Raw genomic sequence first — 24,220 nt, forward strand, 5'->3', positions numbered from 1 at the left:
TAAGTATGATGTGAAGAACATCTCTAGGGATCAGTAGCTGAAACTTTTTTTTACTTCTTTATTCCCTTCTTTGTTATGATTCTTAGAGGGGAAAGTGAACCAAGCAGTTGTTTCCTTTGAGGGTGACGCTAACACAGCAAGATTTTGCACATACTCCCAAGAAGGAGACTTCTCTTAAACCATATTGCTGTGCCTTTAGCTGGAGTCTACAAGGGATAGATGGTCCTGAATTGTTATAATGTCCATGATAATTGTAATGAATTAAGGACCTAAGAATGCAGTGAAATTAAACCTCCACCGATACTACTGGAGGTAAATCACAGGTCAGTTGTACCAGTGTACGCAAAAGAATAGTCTAGCTTTATAAATTCCAGTTATATTTCAGGTTGAAAGTAATCCACCAATGTATGGTTGACAGTGGATGCTGTGGTCCAGCTTCCCACTCTCATTGACCTATCCATCTTCACTGTCGTAGAAGGAAGAATTAATTGTTTTTCTCCAATTTCTCTTTTTTGCAGAAATATTGCTGACCCTGAGGGTGGTTTGGTTGCTCCTTCCTTCAGCTGACGGGGCTTACAGCCCCAAATCCTTACCGATTTGAAGAGCTGCGTCTGTTTGTCGTGACCCAGCTGAGCTGCCAGGCCAGGGGTGGCTGCCTGCTGCCGACAGGACTCAGCCCTGCCTTCCCGAGGGGAGCCGGGTGGTCGTTGCCGAAGAGCAGCCTCTTCTTTGACAGTCTGAAGCTAGCGTACAGACAGTTGCTCAGTCTGTTCACTGCATTCACCTTAGTGCAACTTAGATCTCTCCTGCGAAGTAAATGTTGACAGGCAATTTTCATAAACCATGTCAGATTGAATGTATTTAAATGTATGTATTTAAAGAAAAACAACCATGCTCTTGTTCTGTTTCTGTTTAGTTCTAGACCTTGGGGTTGGTTTTTTTTTTTTTTTTTGCTTTGTTTTCCCTGGCTTACTCAGTCTGGTGCAAAGGATTCAGTTCTGTCTGAAAACTGGTGTTTTAGACTAAGGCCTGCATTTTGGGGCAGAGAGGAGGCATGGAGGAGGGTGTAGAAGCAACGTCTGGTACATATAGAGATCTTCAACGAGCACGTTCCACTGACAACAAGTCAGAGAAGACGAACCAATGCAGAAAACTATACAGACCAATTCTGAATGGGGTTAAAGTTGTAAAACAGATGAAAAATACTCTGTGAGGGGGCTGTTTATAAGGGGCATTTTGTTTGGGTTTTGTGGTGATGTTTATAATGCAAGTCATGAATCCAAAAATACGAGTTGGTTACATTCTTATTTAATTAAATTCCTAACAAACAGCAAATCCTGATTTATTTTTTTTTTACCTGGCTCTCCTGACCTCTGTTATCTTCCTCTTTTTTCTAATAGAATAAAAGAACAGGTTACTCCTTTATTTCCCTGGGTGTGTTTCCAGCAATCTGGACAGCCAGTTACTGGATGCTGAACAGCAAATTTTGATGGTAATGCATGTACTGATTATGGTAGTGGCAGAATTGGTGCATAATATCAAAGAGCTCAAGATACCTGCTTTAAAGCATCATAATTTCTGGTTCCCATCCCCTTAGCTGGGAAAATAACAATTCTTGTAATACCTGTAGCAGATATCACTACAGACTTCACCACTATCGTGTGTTTCTGATTATTTTAAAGCAGTGTGGACTACAAGGACGTTTTGTAAGGTACATAAAATCCAGTTTATATGTAAACAAGCAATAATTTAAGTTGAAAACCTAAGTGTTTTACTTGTATAATTTTTGTGAGATATACATGTTGTGAAGTTGATTCCAAATGAGGTACTTCAGTATTAAATTAGATATCTTCTTAGCCGTGTGTGTCTCCTGGAAAAGTGTTTTGTAAAGGATCACAATGCCTTGATTAGACCTAATTTGTAGGCTTGAGACTTCTCATTTTCTAAACCTTGTGATTCTGCTCATAATGTCATTTAACTAACCTATATTATATGCAGCCACTGTAGGAACCAATTCTTGATTTTTGTATGTTTATATCCTTTCGTAACAAATCTTAGAAAAACTGTTACTAAGCAGGCCACTGTTAGGGGGTTTGGGGTTTTTTCTTGCCCACTGTGGTTGGAATAATCTTCTACTAACCTGACATCAGTTTCTGAGGACTTGAAATATTAAGAAATTGATGGGTTTGACTTGTTTTCTTTCTGCTGACCCTTAATCCACAAACTTTCTAACGTGAATGAAATGTTTTGATGTCATGTAAAATGCAATGCATTTTATAATATCTCATCAGCCATGCCTTTTGGGAGCGAAAGGTTTATTCTGTCGCCTTTCAGTTTCTTCTGGTTTTCAGGTGGGAGTCCAAATAAAATAGCAGCCGTTCTATATCAGGGCTGAGGAAAATAATGATAAAAGGTGGTTCAAAACGGGCTGTTTCTGTAGAAGGCTTTTGATGAAAGCCCAGAAAATGTGCACTTGTGTTTGCCCCTAAGGAGGGCAGTGCCACCGTTTTGGAGAAAGAACATTTTTCAGCTGTCACTGTTCTGTTACCAAAGTGAAACAGAATATTTAGTCAGCTGAGTCATCGCTTCTACCTGCTGATGGGAAACCAAAGTAACTGTCAGCCCTGAGCTCCACAGCCTCATTACTACAACGACATTTGTGTTAAACTTGTATTATATATCTGACAAAAAAATACTTATATAAGAAATGTATAAATTTGAAGGAATTAACTTCATGCACCGCAAAGTGTAAAATTAGTTTTAAAATAGTTTTGTTTCTGTTCCATTTGTTTTTCAGTTCTTAACTGTAACCGCTGCAGATTATTCTCTTTCACAGTGGACAAAATAGTTAAATTTGTCCTGTTTCATGACAGACCTGCAAACCCTTATCATCTGTAGTGATTATGATACTTCCTCATCCATTGCCATTTTGAAAGAAAGGAGATTGTACCTATCACTTTGGCTCTGTTTGGGTTCATCGTGACTTTAGTCGTCTTCTAACTAATGAAAGAGAAAAGTGAGTGAAGGAATCTTCTGATCATATTGATCACTATAGAAACAAATAAGCCAAATCAATTCCCTTCATTATCAGTATTTTTCATCCTGTATACAGTAAATTTGTTGGAGAAAGTACTTGGGGTTTGTTTAACAGAACAATTAATCAGTGTTCTACTTACATTACTAAATGTGAAAGGCGCATAATGTGAAAAATAAGCATATATATGGTCATACGACCTGTTTTAAGTGTTCATGTAATGTGGTAAGTTTAAAAAGTGAAGTGAGCTGTTTTGCTACAATGAATTAATTTGTATTCAATCTTTAAAATATCGTCCCACACCGGTATCCCTTTGGGCCTGTATTAATTAAAAGCAATGTTTTTGCAGTTTATACAATACATTTTTTAATCTTTGTTTAAAAGCAGAATTCATATGGGCTTAACAGATGAAATGGGTGGCACAGCTCCACTTGCAGAACCCAAAGATACACAATCAGTTTTGAAATGCAACTTAAGCCATTAATTGTTGGTGTGAATTTAAAAGTTTTCTAGTATTTGTATGGTAGTATGCTGCCTAAGAGCAAAAGCATTCTCTGCACAAAAGAAAATTTACTGTAGTGGCTTTGATTTTAATTAGAATTTTCTCCCTGGTGTTTCTTTGTAGACTAAAACAAAATCTTTTAAGTTTCTTACTACAGGTAAAAGCTATGTGCAAGAACCTCAAAATGCTAAAATCTAGCATAATGCCTTAGATCTGTTTTTAAGTCTTGTATATTCCTACATAGCTGTCTGATGTATTATATTTGTATAGTGAATTGTGTACAATTTTGGAATAAGTGCATCATCACTTAATCTTTATGTTGTTCAATAGAGATGATGGACACATTTCTTCAAGCATTTACTGTCATTTAATTTTTTCCCTTTATGTCATTTGTGGGTTTTATTTGTACAGTTCATCATGAAGTTGCATCTGAGATGTGTGTATATGAAAAGATTATACAAGGGTAAAATTAAGCAATATATAAACTATGGTTCTTCAGGAGAAAGCTTACAGTGTTTCAGGTTGTGATTTATTTTCAAAACGGAGTTGACTCTGAACATCACTTTGTTCACCTGCATTGATGTTTGTATTTCTAGTGTGAGCAGTTTATGCAAAGGTAGATATATTCAGAGAAATTTTAAATACATTTATGCAAGTTAATATTGCTTTGCTGATGCTATTTGCTTATTTGATGTTAAATAATGCTATTGTAAATAAAGAATTCTGTTGTTATTGCATCATTTAATAAATTTTAATGCCTTCGGGTTTTACATGGCTTCAGAGATTTCAACGTGTTTCTGTTGTGTCTTCATTTATTCTTAGAAGGGCGTAAGATAGTAGAGGGTAGATGAGTCGGCAGCTCTTAAAAAGATAGCAGGCTTTCTATGTGGAAGACATTTATGTATTCCAACTAGGTGTTACTTTCAAATCCTTTTATCTTTGTAACGCTATAGTAACAGAAAATGTTTATCAGGTGGCTTAATGTGAAAACAGTTCATTATGAGTACTTGTTTATATCACAGCCAGGATGAAAGGGGTGTCTTTCATGACAGTTTCAGCAGAGGCAGACCTCAAGTGGTGTGAAGTGGGACTGAGTAGAGTTAAGGGCTGGCTCTCCTTGCTATGCCAAAATGGTTAATTTAAGGCAGTCAGAAAAGTTTGACTGGTCAATTTAAAACATAAATAAAGAAAAGCAGCTACAAGAGTGCTTGTTTATGAAGAGAAATCTTCTGTTCTCTTTGAGAGATGGAAGAGGGAGAAAAGCTATTTATATTAAAAATATGAGAAGCTAAAGTTGTTTTAAAGATGTTCCAATGTTAACCCTTCACCATTCCTACCAAAACAAGGCTTATCCTGCAGGTCTGTTGGCTTCAGCAAAATGATGGTGATCCTTGGATATGAGGAAAATACTGCCACATTAAGGAAAGCAAGGAAAGAAGATGTTTCTTCCTAATGTAAGGTCAGAAACAAGTAGAGAAAACAAAATGTTTCCTATCAGAAATTTGCCTTTAGGCAAAAATTATCCCCGTAGAATTTATTAATATTAAAAGAAATGAAAATTCTAGATGACAGTTTTAGCTAAAACTCCTGGTACCATTTGAAATACCTAACGATGACCTCTGGTGTAACTGACTTTATGAAAGAGAGGTGCTGCCTTTCACTTTCAGGATAGGCTTTGTTCACAGAGACCAACGCATGTGACATACAAACAAGTTCTTCTAACCTGACATCATGACAAAAGAGACAAAAGGTGATGCTGCAAAATCCGTATGTTTTGCAGACCAGACTTTTCACAGGGGCAGAACAGGGATGCCCAGTGTTCCTTGAATTATTCCCCAGCTTGTTGCTGGTTCTTGACGTGTTGTATCCAGTACGGGAGGAGGGCTGCACCTCACACTGTGCTTGGGCTCCAGCTATGCCAAGGGAAGAGAGCAGCAGGGGGTGTCTGCCCTCTGCCTTGGCTTGTGGGCTATGAAATGTAGAGGTAGAGATGCCAAGTACAGCCTGAGTGGGCATCCTGACTGAACTTATACCCTGTCCCCTGAAACAATAATCACAGTGAAACCATAGAATCGTCAAGATTGGAAAATACCTTTAAGAATATTGAGTCCAGTCGTTAACCTAGCACTGCCAAGTCCACCACTGAACCATGTCCCTAAGCGCCACATCTACACATCTTTTTAAATACCTCCAGGGACGGTGATGCAACTACTTCTCTGGGCAGCCTGTTCCAGTGCTTGAAAACCCTTTAGGTGAAGAAATTTTTCCTAATATCCAATCTAAATCTCTGCTGGCGTGACTTGAGACTGTTTCCTCTTGTCCTATTGCTTGTTACTTGGGAGAAGAGTCTGACACCTGCCTCACTACGACCTCCTTTCTTGCAGCTGTAGAGAGCAATAAGGTCCCCCCCGACCCTCCTTTTCTCCAGGCCAAACACCCCCAGTTCCCCCAGCCACCCCTCATAAGCCTTGTGCTCCAGCCCCTCCACCAGCTTCGCTGCCCGTCTCTGGACACGCTCCAGCCCCTCAGTGTCCCTCCTGCAGTGAGGGGCCCAAACCTGAACACGGCATTCGAGGGGCGGCCTCACCAGTGCCCAGTGCAGGGGGACGGTCACTGCCCTGGTCCTGCTGGCCACACGGTTTCTGACACAAGCCAGGGGGCTGTTGACCTTCATGATAAAGTAGTTCTTGCGCTGAAGAAAGGAGAACCCAGAGGAGCTTTAAGTAGTTCTGTGGCCTTAGGTATGTAATGAGTACATAAGACTTGTGTCCTCTTACCTTTCTGGAATCCCTACTACTGAGGCTTGCTTCAGCCCACGATGGTCTGTGGACTCCTGCAGCATGCGGGGGCTGCTGAAACCCTGCTTTTAATACAGCTTTTTAATACATTGATTTTTAACACAGTCCAGAGGCCCACTAACTAAAAGTTCCCAGCATGAATGAACCTGTACGAATGGTGGCCCTTCAGAGCTGGGCATGGAGGTCTGTGCCACTCAGGGGCAGACTCTTGGGACATCTCTCAGCTGCAAAAGAAATTGCCCTAGCAGTTAAAGACTCCGGTGGAATGATGGACCCCATTAACCCTTCCCCGTCTTTGGTTCCAGTCTGAGTGTCCTTTAGTACTGCTGCTAATGACCCCAACCTTGGCCAGCATGGTGAGCTCACACTAGGTGTTGTGACCAGGAGGGACCTCTTGCATGTCTCTTCTCCTTCCCTTCAGTGTCCGGTTCTGGATACTTACCTTGGGGGGTGGAAAAAAACCATGGCTGATTGCATTGAAAGGATTAAGCGCCTTAGGAGACCAGAGGGCCTAAGGCACCGCAGTTTCAGTGGGATGTATATTTTGATCGGTATGAGGAGGCAACCAAAAGAAAAACAGTATTCCAAACCAGAAATCTGAGAGACTCTCAGGACAAAAAAGAAAAGAAAGGTCACGTAGACCATATTAAGGAACAGTGAGAAACACTTGATAGTGGCTGAAACAGAACACGGCTTACCTCCTGCCTGGAAGGGTGAAATCTTGTACAAGTGTACATTGGAGTACAGGTGGAACGTGGAGTGCCCAAAGGATGAGCGTGTGAGTGCTCGTTCCGTGCATTCAGCTGCACCAGCCAGCGAGTGAAGGACCCTTGAAGAAGATGCAAGGGTTGGGATGTGGGCGGAGGCTCCAGGTAGGCAGAAGGGCTGTGCCCATACTCTCAGAATCCATGAACGTGTCAGTGCTTGTGAACATAGAGTGTGTGCACATTCACCAGTGAACGTACACCTCTACCAGCCAGAGAGAAGGAGGGGACTTGGCTGCCTGTGTTTATGTCTTACATGGCTCCTGTGTGTGGGTGCTGTTGAGGGCAGCACCTTGCCTGTGGCAGTCTGGGTGACTGGCCATGTCAGCGTCCTCTGCGTGTGTGTCCTGTGTGTGTGTCTCTGGGATTTGTGCTCAGCTTCCCTACTGGGTGAATCTGCAAACAGGAAAGCCGCATCGGCCAGCCTGAGCAGGGACCCGCGGGGCGAAGGTGGGAGGCTGCCAAGCACAGTGTGCTGGGGTGGGTGGCTCTGGCCTGGGGACATCTGTAAGATGCCTAAATACCAGCAGCTGTGGGAGCCGCTCCTGGTGCAGCAGCTGGGGGCTGCTGGGGAGTGAGGGAGTCCCCAGGGCTCGTTTTGAGGCTTTTCTTTTTGTAGCCAGAACTTCAGGGTGAATTTTCCCTTCACATGATGTCCACATCCGTCCCGTCGGTCTGTCCACCCGTCCCCACTGCTGGCAGTATGGATGCTCTGCAAGAAGGAGCGCCTGGCTGGACCAAGTGTGTGTGAGCTGGGGTTTTCCCCTCGAGTTGAATCGGCGTTTCTGTTTGCCCCTTTTTCACTGGCAGAAGAGGCAAGCTGTTTCCCTGGCCAGGCTGAAAACACACGTCGGGACTAGCACTTCGAAATTGGTTTTATTTCTACAGAACAGCTCCCCTGCCACGGTGAGCAATACCAGCCCCCGGCTCGTTCTGGCGGCCGAATTCCCAGCCGTTCCCGAGAAAGGACAGGAGCATCCCACCCCCCGGGGCGCTGGACGCCCCCCCAACCCCCACCCCGTCCGGCAGCCCCGGGACAGCCCCGCCGAGCGGGGCGGCAGGGACCGGGCTGGCCGCGGGCTCGCCTGCCGGCCGGGGGTGGCTCTGCGCGGCTGCTCTTCTCTCCCCGCATCCTCCCCCCCACGAGCTCCGGACTTCTTTAGTGCAATAAATGCCTTTAACCTCTTAGGGGACAGAAGCCTCTCAAGTTTTTCTACAATATAGCGGCAACAGTGCCTCAAGACCTTTTCTTCTCCGGGGCCCTGTGTCATCAAGCTTCTAGAAAAAATGAGTATTTTTATTTCTGGGCATGTTTACAATTTAACTAGTGATGAGAATTTTAAAATCTCACATTGTGTTTGTCTTCATTTCTCCTGAATTTCCAATGCGAGCATGTCTCCTCCACAAGGACCTTCTCCTGTGCTGTGATAGGTGGACATAGGGTAGCCAAAGGATTCCATACTATCTGGCAACACCTAATTTCTAAGGGTAACTCAAACTTTTCTGTGCAATCAGAGCTCAAAGGCTTATTCCTGTAAATCTGATTAATGCTGGTACTACATTTATGCTACTGATGCTGCATCAATAAAACTAGATCAAACTGCCTGCCTGCAACTGTTTCCTAAAGCAATACAGAACCAATTCTGTCTTACAAATAACAGAGATTTGCAACAACACAGAGAAAGTAAAAAAAAAAAAAAAAAAGACAGATAACCATAAAATCTCAGCCTTTCCTCATAAACGAGATGCTCCAGTCCCCTAGTCAACCCTCTGTTGGACCCTCTCCAGTAGTGCCCTGTCTCTCTTGAACTGGGGAGCCCAGCACTGGACACAGCACTCCAGAAGTGGCCTCACCAGGGCAGAGTAGACAGGGAGGATCGCCTCCCTCCACCTGCTGGGCACACTCCTCCTAACACACCCCAGGGTACCACCGGCCTCCTTGGCCACCAGGGCACCCTGCTGGCTCATGGCCAGCCTGCTGTCCCCCAGCACTCCCAGGCCCTTCCCCACAGAGCTGCCTTCCAGCAGGTCCAGGTCAGCCCCCAGCCTGTGGTGGTGCGTGGGGCTGTTCCTCCCCAGGTGCAGGACCCTACACTTCATTTTGTTGAACTTCATCAGGTTCCTCTCTGCCCAACCCCCCAGCCTGCCCAGGTCACGCTGAATGGCAGCGCAGCCCACTGGCATATCATCAGTACATAAATGTTCAAACAAGTTTGGGAGCAAAGCTGTGCTGGGCTGACTATGGAAGGTGTCTTGGGAGCTGGGAAAGCCTGGATCAGTTCCGGGTCTGCCTTGGTAGTGTTGTTTGCTTGTGTTTTCTGTCTCAGTGTTTATGTCCTGAGTGAAAAAATTAAGAGGAGGGTCCAAATCCAAGCTTTTGGTAGGTAGGAATTACAGTGCCTGAGGTCCTGTGTTCTGAACACCCTCATTGTCCCAGGCAGCTGGTGATTCTCTCTCAACTGTCTATTTCAGAGCACTTCACTCAGGCCAGATAAGAAATGAGGACTATAAGGATGGCTTCACCTCTGGTCAAGTGCTGTCAGTGAATGTTGGAGCCACAGTCTCTCTGAGGCTACTTCAAGTGATTCCTAACACATCCCTTCTTCTGGATGAGGGCATTATTTTACAGAGGCTCACAGGGAGCTATGGTAATTAATTTTTATAGCACACCATAACCACTCAAATGGCATCTCAGCCTCTGGGAGTCAGGCCTGGCTGTGTTTGTTCCCCACTCTGGCTGTGTCTGTGTGCAGTCTGGCTTATGCTGTGCCGTGCCCCAGGACACCTTACGCTGCCTTGCTCTGGGTGCAAGTCCCCAGGCTCTCTGCAGTGTAGCACAGCCTACCCCATCCCTTCCCCCCACACCTGCAGAGCAGTGTCACCCAGGCTGGACAGTGGCAGAGAATAAGCTCCCCAAGGTGGGCAGCACTCTGCATGGAATTTTGCCCCAGACTAAAAATTTCTCCATCTCCCTGCACCAGCAGGGGTGACATCCCGCATTGGCAAGGTGCACGCCTGGGCCCCTGGGATCCTGCAGCCCCTCCCAGGTCCCCTTTTTATAGCGATTGCAGCACGTAGCCATCTGGGAGGAAGGGGAGATTAGAAGGAGAAACCCCACAAAAACCAGGATGAAAGCCTTCAGAAGGGGATCATCGCCCAGCACCACGGCAGAGGGCATGGGCCAGATGCCTTCCCCTGGTCCCTTTCTGGGCAGGTCCTGGAGCCTGGGAAACCCCAGGAGGAGCCCGTGTCCTGCCAGGCACCCAGCCGGCAACCCCACGTTAAAGTCAAATCGCCTCGGCAATGCCCGTCGCTGCAGCGGCTGGGAGCGCGCTGTTGTGCGTTCAGGCCACCCGCGTTTCAGAGTCGGTTTTTTACTTTCCGTATCCAAAACCCACGGCTGCGACCCCCCAGACACTGGCGGGGGCTGGGGAGCACGGAGGCCCGCGGGCCGGCGCTCACCTACTGCAGTAGGTGCCCACCCGTGGGGCACACCCGCCCGCCCGTGGGGAGCTCCTGCCCATCCGTGGGGAGCACCCGCCCGCCCGTGGGGCGCACCGGTCCCGCGGCCCGGCCTCCTGCTCCGGGGAGAGGCAGAGCCCACCCGCGCCGCGGCCGGGCCCGTCGGCCGGGCCTTGGGGAGGCGCAGGGCAGAGGCGGCGGCGGGGGAGGTGGGTCCGGGAGGCTGCGCCCCCCCCGCCCAGCGCCCACTCCGACACCGCCGGCCTCGGTGGGGAGAGAGGCGGCTCGGCCTGCCCGGGAGTAGCCGCGGCTCTGCCCCGGGCAGGGGCGCGGGTCGGGGCAGACTCCCCGCCCGCCCCCGGGGCTGCGCGACCCCCGGAGCGGGCCGCCCCCGCCTGTCCTCCTCCCTCCCTCCCCTCCCCGGGCACATATAGCCGCAGGGGGCGGCGGTGGCCGGCCCGCTCGCCTCGACGGCGCCGGGCGACGGAGGGCAGCGGGCGGCAGCTCCCGCTCCTCCGTCCTGCCCCCGCCCCGCAGCGGGACCCCGCGCCGGCAGCACCCGGGTGTCAGCCCCTGCGCTTCCCGGCAACTCCCCCCGCCCCCTCCCCCCCTTCCCGCTCCGACATGGCTCTGTCCTGGGCCGGCGAGTATGTTCCCAGACTCGGCGGAGACGCGCTCGGGATGGACCCCGCCAGCCTCGCTGCCTACTACCCCCCTTTCTGCCCTCCTGGCCACTACGTCGAGGAGGCCCCCGACTTTTCCCAGGCCCTGAAATCCCTGGACGGGCTGGTCCCCGCCTCCCCGCCTCTGCCCCCCTTAAGCTTCAGCAGGGTCCCCTCTTCCCTGAGCCAGCCGCCCCTCCTGCCCCCCGAGCCCTTACCCGGCTTCCCCTTCCTCCTCTACGGCACGCCGCCGGTCCCCGTCCCTCCCGGGGAGGGCTCGCCCCGCCAGGTGGGGGCCGCAGGCTCGCCCCCGCCGCTCTGCCCGGGCTCCCCGCGCACGGGTGCCCGCAGCCCGGGGGGCGGCGGGGCGGCGGGGCAGAGCTGCAGGTACCACTTCACCGAGGAGCAGCTCAACGCGGTGCTGTACGGGGCGCTCCAGAGCAGCCAGCTGGCCGGGAGCCTCCACGCCATCTCGGGGCTCCGGGTGCCCCCCGCCAGCCCAGGTAAGGGGGTCTCCGGCGTGTGCGCAAGGCGCTGCCGGCGACGGCGGGAAGGAAACCGGGTCGCTCCTTGTGGCCGGCCGTGTGGTTTGGGCAGTCCCCCGAGGGGGGCAGGCGGTCCCGCCGCAGCCAGGCTCACGGGGCATGGCCAGGGGCGCGTCGGGCCGCCTTTTCCTGTGGTTTTCTCGTGTTACGAGCCCACACCGGGGGAAAGCCGGGGGGCGATGCGGGGGGCGGCCGCTGCCAGGGGCGGTGGGACGCTCTCCCTCCGCCTTACGGCACCTGCACGGCTGAGGCCGGGCTGAAGAAGGGGTTTCCCTCTCTGCAGGTGCTTCGGCCGCCTCCTCCTCCTCCGCCCCGCTGCCCGACAGGGACTCTCTGCAGCTGCCTGAAGGTAGGGACCCGGCGCTGCCCGCGCCCCGCGCCGCGCCCGGGCCGCGCTCAGCCCGCCCTGTCCCCCGCAGGGCTCTCGGTGCTGCGGGTGGCCTACGGGGACGTGTCTCAGCTCGGAGTCTTCTGCACGGACCCCATACCCAAAGGAGTCCGCTTCGGCCCTTTCCAAGGCAAAGTGGTCAACACCAGCGAGATCAAGACTTACGACGACAATTCGCTGATGTGGGAGGTAGCGGAGGCGCTGCCGGGCTCCCCCTGCACCCCCTGCGCGGGGCCGGGGCGCGGCGTTCGGCCGCCCCTCTCCCGCAGCCGGCAAGACCGGCTCGGCCCAGTGTGGGTGGTGGGGCTGGTGTGAGCGGGAAGGGTCCGGCGAAGCTGATCCGCTTCTCCCCGCTCTCCAGATCTTTGAATACGGTCGCCTGAGCCACTTCATCGACGGGAAGGGCACCTCTGGCAACTGGATGTCCCTGGTGAACTGTGCCAGGTTCCCCGAGGAGCAGAATTTGACAGCTATCCAGTGCCAGGGGCAAATCTTCTACGAGACCTGCAAGCAAATCTTGCCGAAGCAGGAGCTGCTGGTGTGGTACGGCGATTGCTACGTGCAGTTCCTGGGCATCCCCATCAGCCTGAAGGGCATGCCGGAGGGGAAGAGATCCCTGCAGCACCCGGAAGGTGAGCCTGCCAGCGACCGACCCCCGGAGGGGCACTGCCCCTTCTTCCCATGGACCTGTGGCTGGCCAGGATTAGATTCGCATGAAGGGAGGTAAAGAAACTCGGGCATCACCTTTTTCCCAGCTGTGTTTTACTTCAAACGCATCCCAGTCCCTGCGGTGAGTCGGTGGCGGGTGACCAGCCCTGCCGCGGGGATGCTCGGGGTGACGGTGGCCCCGCAGTCCCGGTCCGCTCGCTGTCCCCTTCCCTTGCAGCCTCCAGCACCCCCAAAGCAGCAGCTGCCCTCGACAGCGGGGAGTCCGGGGATTGCACCGAGAGCTGCTGCCGGCTCGGAGCGAGGGGCACCCCTTTTTGCCCCGGCAGCTTGCTCCTAGTTCGCCTTTCCACGGGGAGTTAAAAGTGTGCATCTGGCTATTGTAAGGCATCTGGCGCTGCTGGGCTGAGCTTGCCTCGGCCTCCCAGTGCCGTTGTTCGAAGGGAGAGTCCCTTTTTGGAGGAGAGGGGCTTTTGGGGGGCATTCCTGTTTTGGTTCTGTTTTATCTTAATGACTGCACGTACCTGAGGTGATGGCTTTTTGTGCAAGTAACAGTCTCGGTAAACGGGGCAGGCCAAGGTCGTTCCGATCCGATAATGCTGATATCGCTTGCAGAATAAATGCCAAATGCGTTTAGTCCGGGAGTAATTCTGCTTATAACGTGTAGAAAATATAGCGTTCTTATAAGCAAAACTTATGTTGTGTAGAAAACCAGTTTCATTGTGCCGATGCAAGGAAAGCTGGAGCGGCTGGGGGATGGTGGGTCAGCCGGGTGCAGCAGTCAGAGAGAAACGAAAATTGGCACGAAAATTTGGCATGGCAATTTTTGTAGCTCTGTTATCTTAAGGTGTGCCTGGTCCAGACAGCTGGTAAATTGTTCAGTTCATTTTAAGGCTTAAGACGAAGTTTTGTTGAAGAAAAGGTTGTGTAAACGTTTGAAAAATTTTCCTGTGTTGTTAAATTGAGCGTTAAGAACAGTTTGAAATACAAAAGAAAACCAAAGAAACGTGGTTTTGTTCGATAGTGTTTTGAAAATGATAGAAAAGACGTGCAAATTTATTTTTCTTTTGGGGGCGAGAAATAAAATTTACGGACGATATTGTCAAGAAGTACCTGGCAATGTTTCCTTGTGGGGAGGCGCTTTGAAGTGGGACTCCACGCTGAGTTTTCACATTCGCTCGCTGTTTATGGAGGTTAAAGGATGAAAACGCTGAAGTCGGTAGCTAAGCCCAATAATTTTACCAGGCTATGGGCTCTAGTTTGCTTCCCTCCGTTAGCAGTGGGGCTGTGCGAAGCTTAGGAGATCCGACATGTATTTTGTTACTGATGTTTCCAGAATCCATTTGTCGTTATTGCCCTCCCGGAGACTTAATTCCCCGTCAGGTACCAGCTCTGACAAGGAAGCAGATTTGAAATGACACCCCCTTTGGCTGTGGTGTAACGGGGAGGTGGCACTTTCCCTTCTGCTGTACAGAAGCCGGAGAGAGCTTTAAGTGTGAGCGCTGCGGCAAGGTGTTTGCCTACAAGTACTACCGGGACAAGCACCTCAAGTACACTCGTTGCGTGGACCAGGGGGACCGCAAATTTCCTTGTCACCTTTGTAACCGATCCTTTGAAAAAAAGGACAGGCTGAGGATCCATATTCTCCACGTTCACGAAAAACACAGACCTCACAAGGTGAGCCTGCTCCCGGGTCTCTCCACGATTACCGGCTCTTCTGGGGGGGAACTACTTAAGGAGTCCTTTTGGCCGAGGAAAGATGCTGATATTGTTTTCCCTCCTCCAGTTTCCCTGGTAGTTCCCTGGTGGGACTGCTCTGCCTGTACAGGAAGAGTTTGTCTTGTGCAGCTGAATTTAGTTGAAGAAATTCAATGGATTTATATTGGGGGGAAAAAAACCTCCACAGTCTCAGTAAGAGTTCAAAAAGAAACAGTATTTCAACTGGGCTTTTTAAATGTTTGCCTGTGGGTTTTGCTACTTTTCTTACAGTGTGGGGGGTAACTTGTGTTTGAAGGCGCTCCACTTGTCCAGGATCAGGAAAGACAATGTCTGATGTTCCTCACCCTTCCTTTTAAGCCTAAGAGCCGACAAATCTGTTGGACAAAATGGGAGTTGAAAAAGTTTTAGATTCAACATGGAGCAGGTTTTCGTTTGATGGAAGCAAATCTTTGCTGAGATACTTTTCCTCATTTCCACCAAACACCTCTTTGTAGCATCAGTTTTCTCTAGGAACACTGAAAATCAAGACTTTTCCTAAAGGTTTGGGAAGGGCAAGTTCCGGTGTTTGAAATGCCAGTTAAATTGGTCCTAAAATCCTCCAAATACGGATTTCATAGATGGTCCTGCAATAATGTGTATTTTTCAGGAAAAGCTTTTATCACTGAATCTGCAATATTACAATGACAGAATGTAGCACTGATCTAGTGACAGATAAAAAATACTATTATATCAAATATGAGGTAATGAATGCTATGTAATTGTTCACCCTTTCCATTTATTTTGGAATGCATATGAAGGAAGTACTTTAGAACAGCAGGAAGATAAACTTGTTCTGAATAAATTGCATTTATATGAGAACAGATCGACTCAAAAAGCAGAGAGAAAATGTCAGTAAGAAAAATTACCTTCTTTGAAGATGAGTAATAGCTTAGCTTATTTTGAATTTATGAATTTGTTTCAAATTAATTCTATGGGGGAAATAATTTTGTGGCTCATACAAATCACACTGAATCAGTGCAGGTCTCTCAAGTGACTTCAGCCCCCTCTGAATTGTTTTGCCGTGTAGCTGCTGCCCACAGAGCGCACACCACACCGTGAAGGTGGCAGCTCCTTGGGCAGAAGAATGCTGCTTGCTTCACTCTTAAGGAGAGTCACTGCTGACAGATCAAGCTGTAGGCTAAGTACTGGTTCTGAAAAAATGGTTATTATGTTAAGAGATCCCCTTAAAATTTTTTTAGGAAGTTGTATCTTTTGAACAAAAATTTAAAATAGCAACTGCAGCTTGATTTACAGTTTGAAGATTGACAGAAATTTTCAGATTTTGATTACTGAAAATCAATAGTCTTAATGTTCTGGAGGATGATTTTTAATAAAACAATTTTAACAACACAAAAAAAGCTTTGAAATTTTGCATGTTTCCTTTTTTTAAAAAAAATCCGTTCTTAAAACCAGAGTAAATAACATTTTGACTGTATTTAAATTGTTACTGCTTAAATTACTGCTGTTTGTATACATATAAATACACATATGTATGTAGATAAATATATACATAAATATACGTAGGAAAATACATGCACACATCATCCACATACCTAATTTGTTGTTTCAGCAATGCTGTTTTGTGCTTCCTTTTAACTTTATCCCTTTTATTTTTTTTCACAGTGCTCAGTGTGTGGGAAGACCTTTTCTCAGTCCTCCAGCCTGAACAAACACATGAGGGTTCACTCCGGGGAGCGCCCCTACAAATGTGTCTATTGCAACAAGGTAACGCAAAGCCCTGTCCCATCCCTGTCGTGCTCAGTATCACCCAGGAGGCAGCTCTTTCATGCTCTGTTTCCTTTTATCAATTTTTTCTGTTTCTTTGCTGTTTTCTTTCAAGAAAATGTCATCTAAGTTGATAACCAGATAAGTGAGTATATATTCTGGGCACAGTTGTCAGTTGAAATAACAGGGTTGCAGAGACTGAAGAAACAAGATCTGGTCTCCAGCTGATGTGGAATCTGTGTTTTGTCCTAGCTCAGAGACCTGCAGTGGGGATAAGGTCTAGAAAAGATTTAGAGCATTTCAAGTGCCATCTGAAGCATGTAGCTAGATCCAATATTCCTCTTTTTCATCAAATAGGTATTTTTTTATATTAGTGACACTGCTTCTGGAGTGCAGCACCCAGATTTGGCCGATAAGCTGAATCTGCAAGACATGACATAGCGCGCATGCTTGCCTTGAAGTAACGGGGCCATTGTGCAACTGGGCATGGAGGTTTCATTTGAAAAAGAACACGCAGCACTGGTCAAAATGTGCTCGGCTGTTACTTACTGCCCTTCACAGGAGGGGTGATTCAGGTGAGCTCTCCCTGGGAAAGCAGTGATGGCTCTCCCAGCAGACGGAGGATGGATGTACAGGCCGCTGCTGGATGAATATCATAGGGGCTGCAGGTGCTACAGAGTGTCCATGCAATGCAGAAGCACCGTCAGCATATGTAGTAAGGTGCTTCTGGTTTTGGGAGAGTTTTGTTTATGACTGGCTGGACTAACACAGATCTGAAGTGTCCTGTATTAAAGAACCTTAGATCTTTTTGCCTATTATATTTTTTCGCTCCCAGACATCCTGAACACTTGTAGGCAGATGCAGACTTCAGGATGAAATGTCATCCTTTAATCTTCCTATCACAGGAAGAGATGGCAGAGCTTTACAGGTCGCTCTGTGAATGGATCTCTAGGATGCGTGGGACCCTTGGCCACCCCCCAGCCAGTCTGGTAGGACTGGTGCAGATTGGATCAGATTAAACCATTGGTCTTCAGGCTGCAGCTATCCTGGGACATAGCCAGCATTTCTGTGGCTGGGAAAACAGGCTATTTTAAAGTATCCTCGCCTGTTCCTCCTACACAGTCATGATTCCTTTTTGCCTCTTCTGCCTCTAATGATATCTGTGCTCTGGGCAGCTTTGCTTTCCTGCCCCCTTTGCTCACTATCTTGGTGACACTGTGAGATTAAAGAAAAAGTGTTGGGCTAAGGTCACCATTCTGGCCCTCAAACACACTTTGACCTTGATATATACTGCCAGGAACTTTTCTACAGGAACCTCAGATCGGCTTGTGCTCTAAGGTTCCTAGTGAAAAGGTATCTGAGATGTATTGCTTTTTGCTGTAAAAACTTCCTTGTGATGGTTCAGCACCATATTGGTACTAAAGATAATTTATTTTCCGTGGTCTGCAAACATTGAAAGGCCTGGAAGCGTCTTTCTCTGGAAAAGAGAAAATGGGGAACACATGAACAACTTTTCAATATTCCTGCTTAAGTCTTGGTGAGAGGGTTTTCTCCACAAAGGAAGAAGGACCTTTTACGAGGGAGACGGAGTGTGGCTGAGTGTACCTTTTGGTGTGTGGATGTGGCGGGGAGGGGGGAAACAGGCTGGAAGGCCTGACTGAAGAAAGAGCAAAGTATTATGGAGCAGGGAAAATGAAACCCCAAAAGATGGATGCAGGACTGTATAGGTGATAAGGAAGCTGCAAATCTAATTAGGACAGTATTGCCTTCTTACCCTTTGACAAGTAGGAGAGATTTACTGGTGTCTCTGGTGAGAAATCTTTCTCTGAGCTTCATCTAACTCCATGGACTGATCCACATCTGTATAGTGATGTGTTGACGTCTGGTTCCTTGGTTTTTGTGGTTTTGGGTTTTTTTTCCCAATTATCTTGAGGATTTTGAGCTATTTGAGGACTTATTTTCAGGGTACAGTACTTTTGATGGGGTCTGGGTTAGCTGAACCTGGGGATTATATATATGAAAATAGATTACTTTCAACTCCTCCCCGCTTTCTGATCCCTGCCCTTTCAGGCGTTCACGGCATCCAGCATCCTGCGCACGCACATCCGCCAGCACTCTGGGGAGAAGCCCTTCAAGTGCAAGCACTGTGGCAAAGCCTTCGCCTCACACGCAGCCCACGACAGCCACGTGCGGCGCACGCACAACAGCGAGAAGGGCTGCACTTGCTCAGTGTGTGGCCAGCACTTCCGAGAGCAGGAAGATTGCCACTTCCACATGAAGATTCATGCTGCTCATTAGTCAAGAACCCTGTAGATGCGTCCTGGACCAGCTTATGTATGTCTATGTGCACGTGTTTTTGTGTGTGTTTGTGTGCACAATGCAGGAGATGACATTTAGCCTCACAGTGACTCTTCAGGTATGTCCAGTATCTGGACCCTGGGAATGTTTCTGAGTGCAGTGGATGGAAGTTTCTTGCTTGGGTACCCTGATGCCATGCTGGAGTAAAGTCCAACATGCACTACCCCAGCTTTCCTTTCTTCTCCCATACCCTAATTTCCACAAAAGGGGAAACACAGGCAGGAGGTAATTTTACCTTCCATAAACCTTTTGTGCAGAAGTATCATTTTGAGAGTGTTTCCATGTCTCTAATGCACCACATCTATACGTGGGCTGGTGTGGTCTGTACCAAGGTTTCTGTGAGGGATGTTTTATCAAGTGCATTTCCCAAAGCCTATTTAACCTGTTTGTTTTGTTTGGATGCATGACCAGATAGGAGTCTCTACCCCTTAACCTGCAAGTCTTTTAGTGATGCTCTATTTAAATGTGAACTGCCTCAGAGACAGATACTGACTGCTGGACCAATGTAGGTATTGTTCCTTCATTCAGCTGGCTGGACACAGGGAGCTCCAGGGCGGTGAGACCAACTCTTCCAGAGGATGCTGGATTCTGGTTAGCATCCAGGTGGAGAGGAGCAGGGTGTGATGAGATAGCTGCAAGCCTCTTGTGCCAGCTAGCAGAGATAGTGGAGGTTGTCTCTCCCTCCTCACAGCTGTGGAGCAAACATCAAGTTATTCAAATATTGTCGCAAGTGCATATTGCAATGGTTAAAGGGATTTCAGTGTAAAATCCTATATGATTAGACCCTGATTTTTACCAAGTATTTTCAGAATTGTTAAGAATCCTTAAGAAAACGGCATTCCCTGGCAATGTGTGAAATCTCAACTTGATGGGGCTCAGAAAAAAGCCGGTGCTGAAGGACCACTGGGTGTAGGAAGTGCTGTAATTGGTGCAGAAGCCTTTTTAATCACTGAATGGCCAGCACAATAGGCAGGGGGCTGTGCATCTGTGAGGGGGCTGGCTCCCTGTGTCAGTTGGGACCATGTGTTGCATACAGGAGGGATAATGGAAGCCCTTGCTAGAGCTGGTTGATTAACTCTGGTAGTTCCATGTTACTGGGATGATGAGATTCTCTTGTTAATCCGAGGCAATCTAGGATATTAAAAGGACTTTGCACATAACTTAAAAGTTTTTATTTTGTGCCAACCTTAACAATCTCTTTATAAATACAGTGCAGAACTAGAAAAAAATATTACCTGCACATTTAATTATGTCATGCAGATACTGTATCTAAAAATACATTGATTTGCACTAAATTTTATATGGATTATTGTACCTTAAATTGCTCTGTTTTAATTGCTTTCATGGCAAAATTTAAAATATTTATAGAACCACTTGTAAGTAAAATATTGAGGCCCAGCACTAGATAGTATCTGAAATAAGTGAGACATTTAATATTGTACATACATGTAGCTTTTAGGATAGAATAAAGATAATATTCTGATTATATTTTTTTTCTTACTTTAATAGCAAATTTTACTGTAACACAGCAGGCTGAATTTTGTACATATTGAGGGCTGAACCAGTGTGCTCTAAATAGCTAAGATTCACTCCTAAGAACATCACAGCATTTGTGTCTACTGTCTACAAACCATGCTGAAGTAGAGGTGGAGGAACTGAATCTTCCAGCTGTCTGCCCATATGGAGGTGTTTTCCCCTAAGTGTACAGAACCCCGGCCAACAGAAATGTGAATTCTGTGTGTGAAAGCTTTGCTGGTTTGGTCTCATAAATAACTCGGGATTTGATGAAATCAACTACTTAAGGATGAAATAAATGTTATGACTAGGAATGGATTCAAAGTGTTACGAAATGCATGGTTAGCTTCCCATGCAGGTAACCTTGTTTCTTGTGAATAAAGTTTATTTAAGGGTGCACCTTCACTTTTCAGTTGTATGCATTTTCTTCTTGAAGAGCCCTCAAGTATCTTGTACTAAAATATTAGCACCCTTCTACAGTATTTGATGAGTTGTCTGTAAAAGTACATGAAGAGTTTTGCTTGTACTTGTGATTGAAGGTACTGGTTGTCTTGCACATTAAACCTGTATATGTAAATTTTGACGCTAATTAAGATTATTACAATGATATTCATGCAAAGGATGACAAATTATTGGAGGCTATAATGTACACTAATGGGTTATAGGTTGTTTTCTGCCAGTGCATTGGAGTTTAATATTTGAGGTACTAGCAAATGGATGAAGGGTATTTTCTGTGTCATTTGCAAGTCATTACAGAGTCAAACTCTTACTGGGTGTTCTAGTCCTTGTCCTGCTGGGTAGCACCTGACTGCATTAGAAGTCAAAGGCACCCAATGTATTGATGGATTGGGCTTTAAGTGTCCCAATAGTTCATGGAAGCTAAGGTGATTCAGCTCTGGATTGAGTTCACTCCCATTTGCAAGCAAGATGATTGATCTGGATTGAGCCCTAAAAAACGCATTTAATTGCCCTATAGCATTTAACTGCCCTGTATCCTTGTCTTCTCCCTTCTGAATAGCAGTCCCAGCTGTGCTGAGGCTGGGGGGCAGTGGGGGTGGCGCTTGGCCAGCAGCACACTTTACAGCAGGGTGGGGAGAAATTAAGAAGCAGGGAGCAGGCGGGAGGGCAGCTTGTGCCAGATTTTGGTTTCCTGCAAGGAAAATGCAGTGATTGTCAGTGCAAACATATTGCTGTCCTTGCTGGACAGGGTTTAGGAGAGATTAGATTTAGATTAGGGAATGTTCCTGTAGTGTACATGTACCCTGTGTGCGTCCGCTGAGCTGAGATTTTCCTTCCCGGAGATTTGCACGTTTGCTTGAACCTTCTGTGGCCATGCTGCCCTCAGCCCCGTGAAAGCAGCTCTGCCTAGCTCAGCCGGGAGTGGGGTTTATACACGGTGTATTTATACACACAGATAAGGGGGAGAGGGAGGGAACATATGTGCTCTGCTCTTTTTCGTCTGGCAGGTTCCCAGGATGACGGTATGGCACAGAAAGCCATGCACATGAAGGAGGCTATGCTGCAAGTTCAAATGAAGGGAGAATATTTGTGATGAAGCCAACCTTAAAGGCTCGATCCTTTTGCTGGTTAGCCCCAGCTGCTAGGTCCCTCCTGAGCACACACCGCAGCGCCCCATGCTCCTGCTGGCCACTGCTGAGCCAAGCTGGGGCTGCAGAAAGCAGGCTGTCCCTGCCACTTGCTGGGGGACCAGGTTGTGGCTTTGCATGCTTCACTAGATCCACCTCTCCCGTTTCTTGGCATCAAATAGGGTACAGCAGCATCATTTTCCCTGACAGTGACTATAGTGATACACTATGTGCAATAGGTACCCACATTTCTCACTCTGGCTTAAGCTGGCTGTAGCGAGGCTTCCCTGGCTGGAGGCTCATTCTCACTGCATTCCCCCAGGCAAAGGATTACAGAAATTTACCTCACCCTTCTTTCTTCTAACTAGGATTAAAAATTGCCCTGCCAAGGAGAGCAACAAGTCAAGTTGTTGGGACAAATCAGCCCTGTAAGACACTAGCTGATTTTAAGTGGTTTGCATTAACTGTGTCAGGGTTTTTAAAATGTTAAAACGGAAAGTGATCTAAATAGAAACCAGAGGATGAGGGCAATCTTGGCTGTTTTGTTGGTCCAGTGGGGAGAGAAATGAGCTTGTGAGGCTGACTCCTGAAAAGCCTCTCCCTGGTGAATGACAATGGTGAGACAAAACCAAAAAGATAGTCCCAGAGCTCAGGCTGGCGAGTGTGAGGGAACAAAAGGCCCGGCCATCGACATCTGCTGCCTCCGACATCTCCTGCATCTCTCTGCTCTTTAAACACCTGGTCCACATCCCTCTGCTGCCCCAGACCCTGTCCCGCTGTGCCCCCCGGGGGACTGGGGGAAGAGGGAGGTGGTTAACCACTGAGGGAGGGTGAAAAGGAGCAAGAAGCAAGTAGCTTAGTGAATTGAAGATAATGTCACAAACAAATATTGATTAGTGCCAAACTGTCCATTAAACAGGAGAGACCATTCACCAGGGGAGCCCTGAGTGGCTGTCCCCTCCATCCTACGTGCTTCCGCAGCAAGTGCTGGTGTTTGTTTCACCCCTATGGACACAGTCACCATCACCTTTATTTCTCTTTCTCACCTCACAGATGCACATCCCCTTGTACCTTCTCCCTTCTGGCTTCTCCTTAATGCTCATAGTGCAGGGCCTTGGGCACACAGAGGGTTGGGAGACTTGGGCTTTGCTCACTCACTGCTTTCCTTTTTTGATCTCGTGTAAAACATCTCCAGATTTTCAGTGGGACCCACAACTGCCTGTTTTTATGGTGTTTGACTCAAGCCTTAAAAATACTTAATCTCCACCAGCGAATGCCTTTGCTGAAAAGCCAGACCCTTGAAGGTCCCTGGGGCTTGTTGTTGGCAACTGGGGGTATGTGGGAGCACCAGAGGAGAGCATCACAGCACCTCTGCCTGTCCTACAGTGGGACCCAGGCGGCTCTACTCCACCTCCATTCCCAGCTCTTGCTGTAGGGACTGTTCTGGAAACCCCCACTTAGCTGCATTGCAGCAGTGGCAAACCAGGCTTAAACTCACATGGCTAACCTCTGGGTAGCCCAGCAGTTTAGCAGCGTAGAGGGTACTGTTGCATGCTATAGTGTGAGAATGCCACACAGTCCTGCAAACTGGGGTATTCTTAATCTGCAGAGTAGCAGTGAAAAAATGCAGTGACTTGAACAGAGCCAGTAGAAGCCACCTTGGTCATAAACAGAAATGCAGTAGCAGAGAAAATGTCCTCTGTCTATCAAGGAAGGAGAAAGGGATGAATTCTTGGGTTATACTGGCCAAAAATGCAATTCACAGACAATCCGTGATGTGAAATCAAGCTGCAGAGCCCCTTCTCCCTAGGGAGAAAGGGCTGAGTCCACCCTTCGGCTTAATCCAAGTGAAGTCAGTGGCATTCCCTCCAGGGCCACAGAGCTCTGCGTGATTTGGAGGATGCTGGCCTGGTGCAGTGGCGGTGGGATTGCGGTGGCAGGCCATTCCCTGGAGAAGTCTCGCTTTCCCACAAGTGACCCCACCACAGTGGCCAGGGCAGCCCCACAGCCGGTGGGTGCTGACGGCCAGCTGAGGGATTACCTGTATTGATTCTTTAATAGCTGTCAAGGTGGAGGGAAAGACTACTCTGCCACAAGCTCGGAGCTCTTAGCTGAGTGGAAGCATAAACGCCCCATTAAAGGTTTCATTCAATAGCAATCTTTACTAAAGTAAATGGACAGCAGCAGCCTCCCCCTCCCCCCCCCCATGCAAGTGCTATTACAGAGCAGGAAGACAGCACACAGGAACATATATATTTCTGCGGTATCAGTTTCACCAACAGACTCAAACGACTCTTAATGAAAAGTGGAATTTTTTTTCCCCAAAAAAATATTTTTTTCCAGGATGTGCAAACCCCAAGGAAATAACCTAAGGGGAATCCATTAATCCATTCCTTTCTTGAACCTCCCCCTGCAGCCTGAGGTGTGGCTGTTTCCCACCAACCCACCCAGCCAGGA

The 24,220-nt window shown here is 47.8% G+C and overlaps 2 protein-coding genes across 10 annotated transcripts in view; both read left to right on the forward strand.

Moving 5' to 3' along the window:
• Positions 1-4,326, forward strand: part of NCOA2 (nuclear receptor coactivator 2) — a 190,019-nt gene extending 185,693 nt beyond the window's left edge. For all 9 annotated transcript variants that reach the window (XM_055706229.1, XM_055706227.1, XM_055706226.1 and 6 more), the window contains one exon: positions 519-4,326. In XM_055706229.1, the coding sequence (XP_055562204.1) occupies positions 519-530 (12 nt within the window). In that variant the 3' untranslated portion in view covers positions 531-4,326. The remainder of the gene's footprint in view (positions 1-518) is intronic.
• A 6,858-nt stretch (positions 4,327-11,184) lies between these two features.
• Positions 11,185-18,602, forward strand: PRDM14 (PR/SET domain 14). Its single transcript, XM_055704004.1, has 8 exons — positions 11,185-11,511; positions 11,596-11,809; positions 12,051-12,116; positions 12,187-12,344; positions 12,517-12,787; positions 14,296-14,498; positions 16,203-16,304; positions 18,375-18,602. Exons 1-8 carry the CDS (start codon positions 11,185-11,187, stop codon positions 18,600-18,602), a joined length of 1,569 nt encoding a protein of 522 aa, XP_055559979.1.
• The last annotated feature ends 5,618 nt before the right edge of the window (positions 18,603-24,220 follow it).

Source organism: Falco cherrug, chromosome 3, assembly GCF_023634085.1.
Source record: "Falco cherrug isolate bFalChe1 chromosome 3, bFalChe1.pri, whole genome shotgun sequence".
Lineage (NCBI taxonomy): Eukaryota > Metazoa > Chordata > Aves > Falconiformes > Falconidae > Falco > Falco cherrug.

Coding starts and splice junctions, on each gene's coding strand:
- PRDM14 (XM_055704004.1), top strand. CDS start 11,185: ATGGCTCTGTCCTGGGCCGGCGAGTATGTTCCCAGACTCGGCGGAGAC. Junction 12,117..12,186: donor CTCTCTGCAGCTGCCTGAAG/GTAGGGACCCGG, acceptor TGTCCCCCGCAG/GGCTCTCGGTGCTGCGGGTG. Junction 12,788..14,295: donor ATCCCTGCAGCACCCGGAAG/GTGAGCCTGCCA, acceptor TCTGCTGTACAG/AAGCCGGAGAGAGCTTTAAG.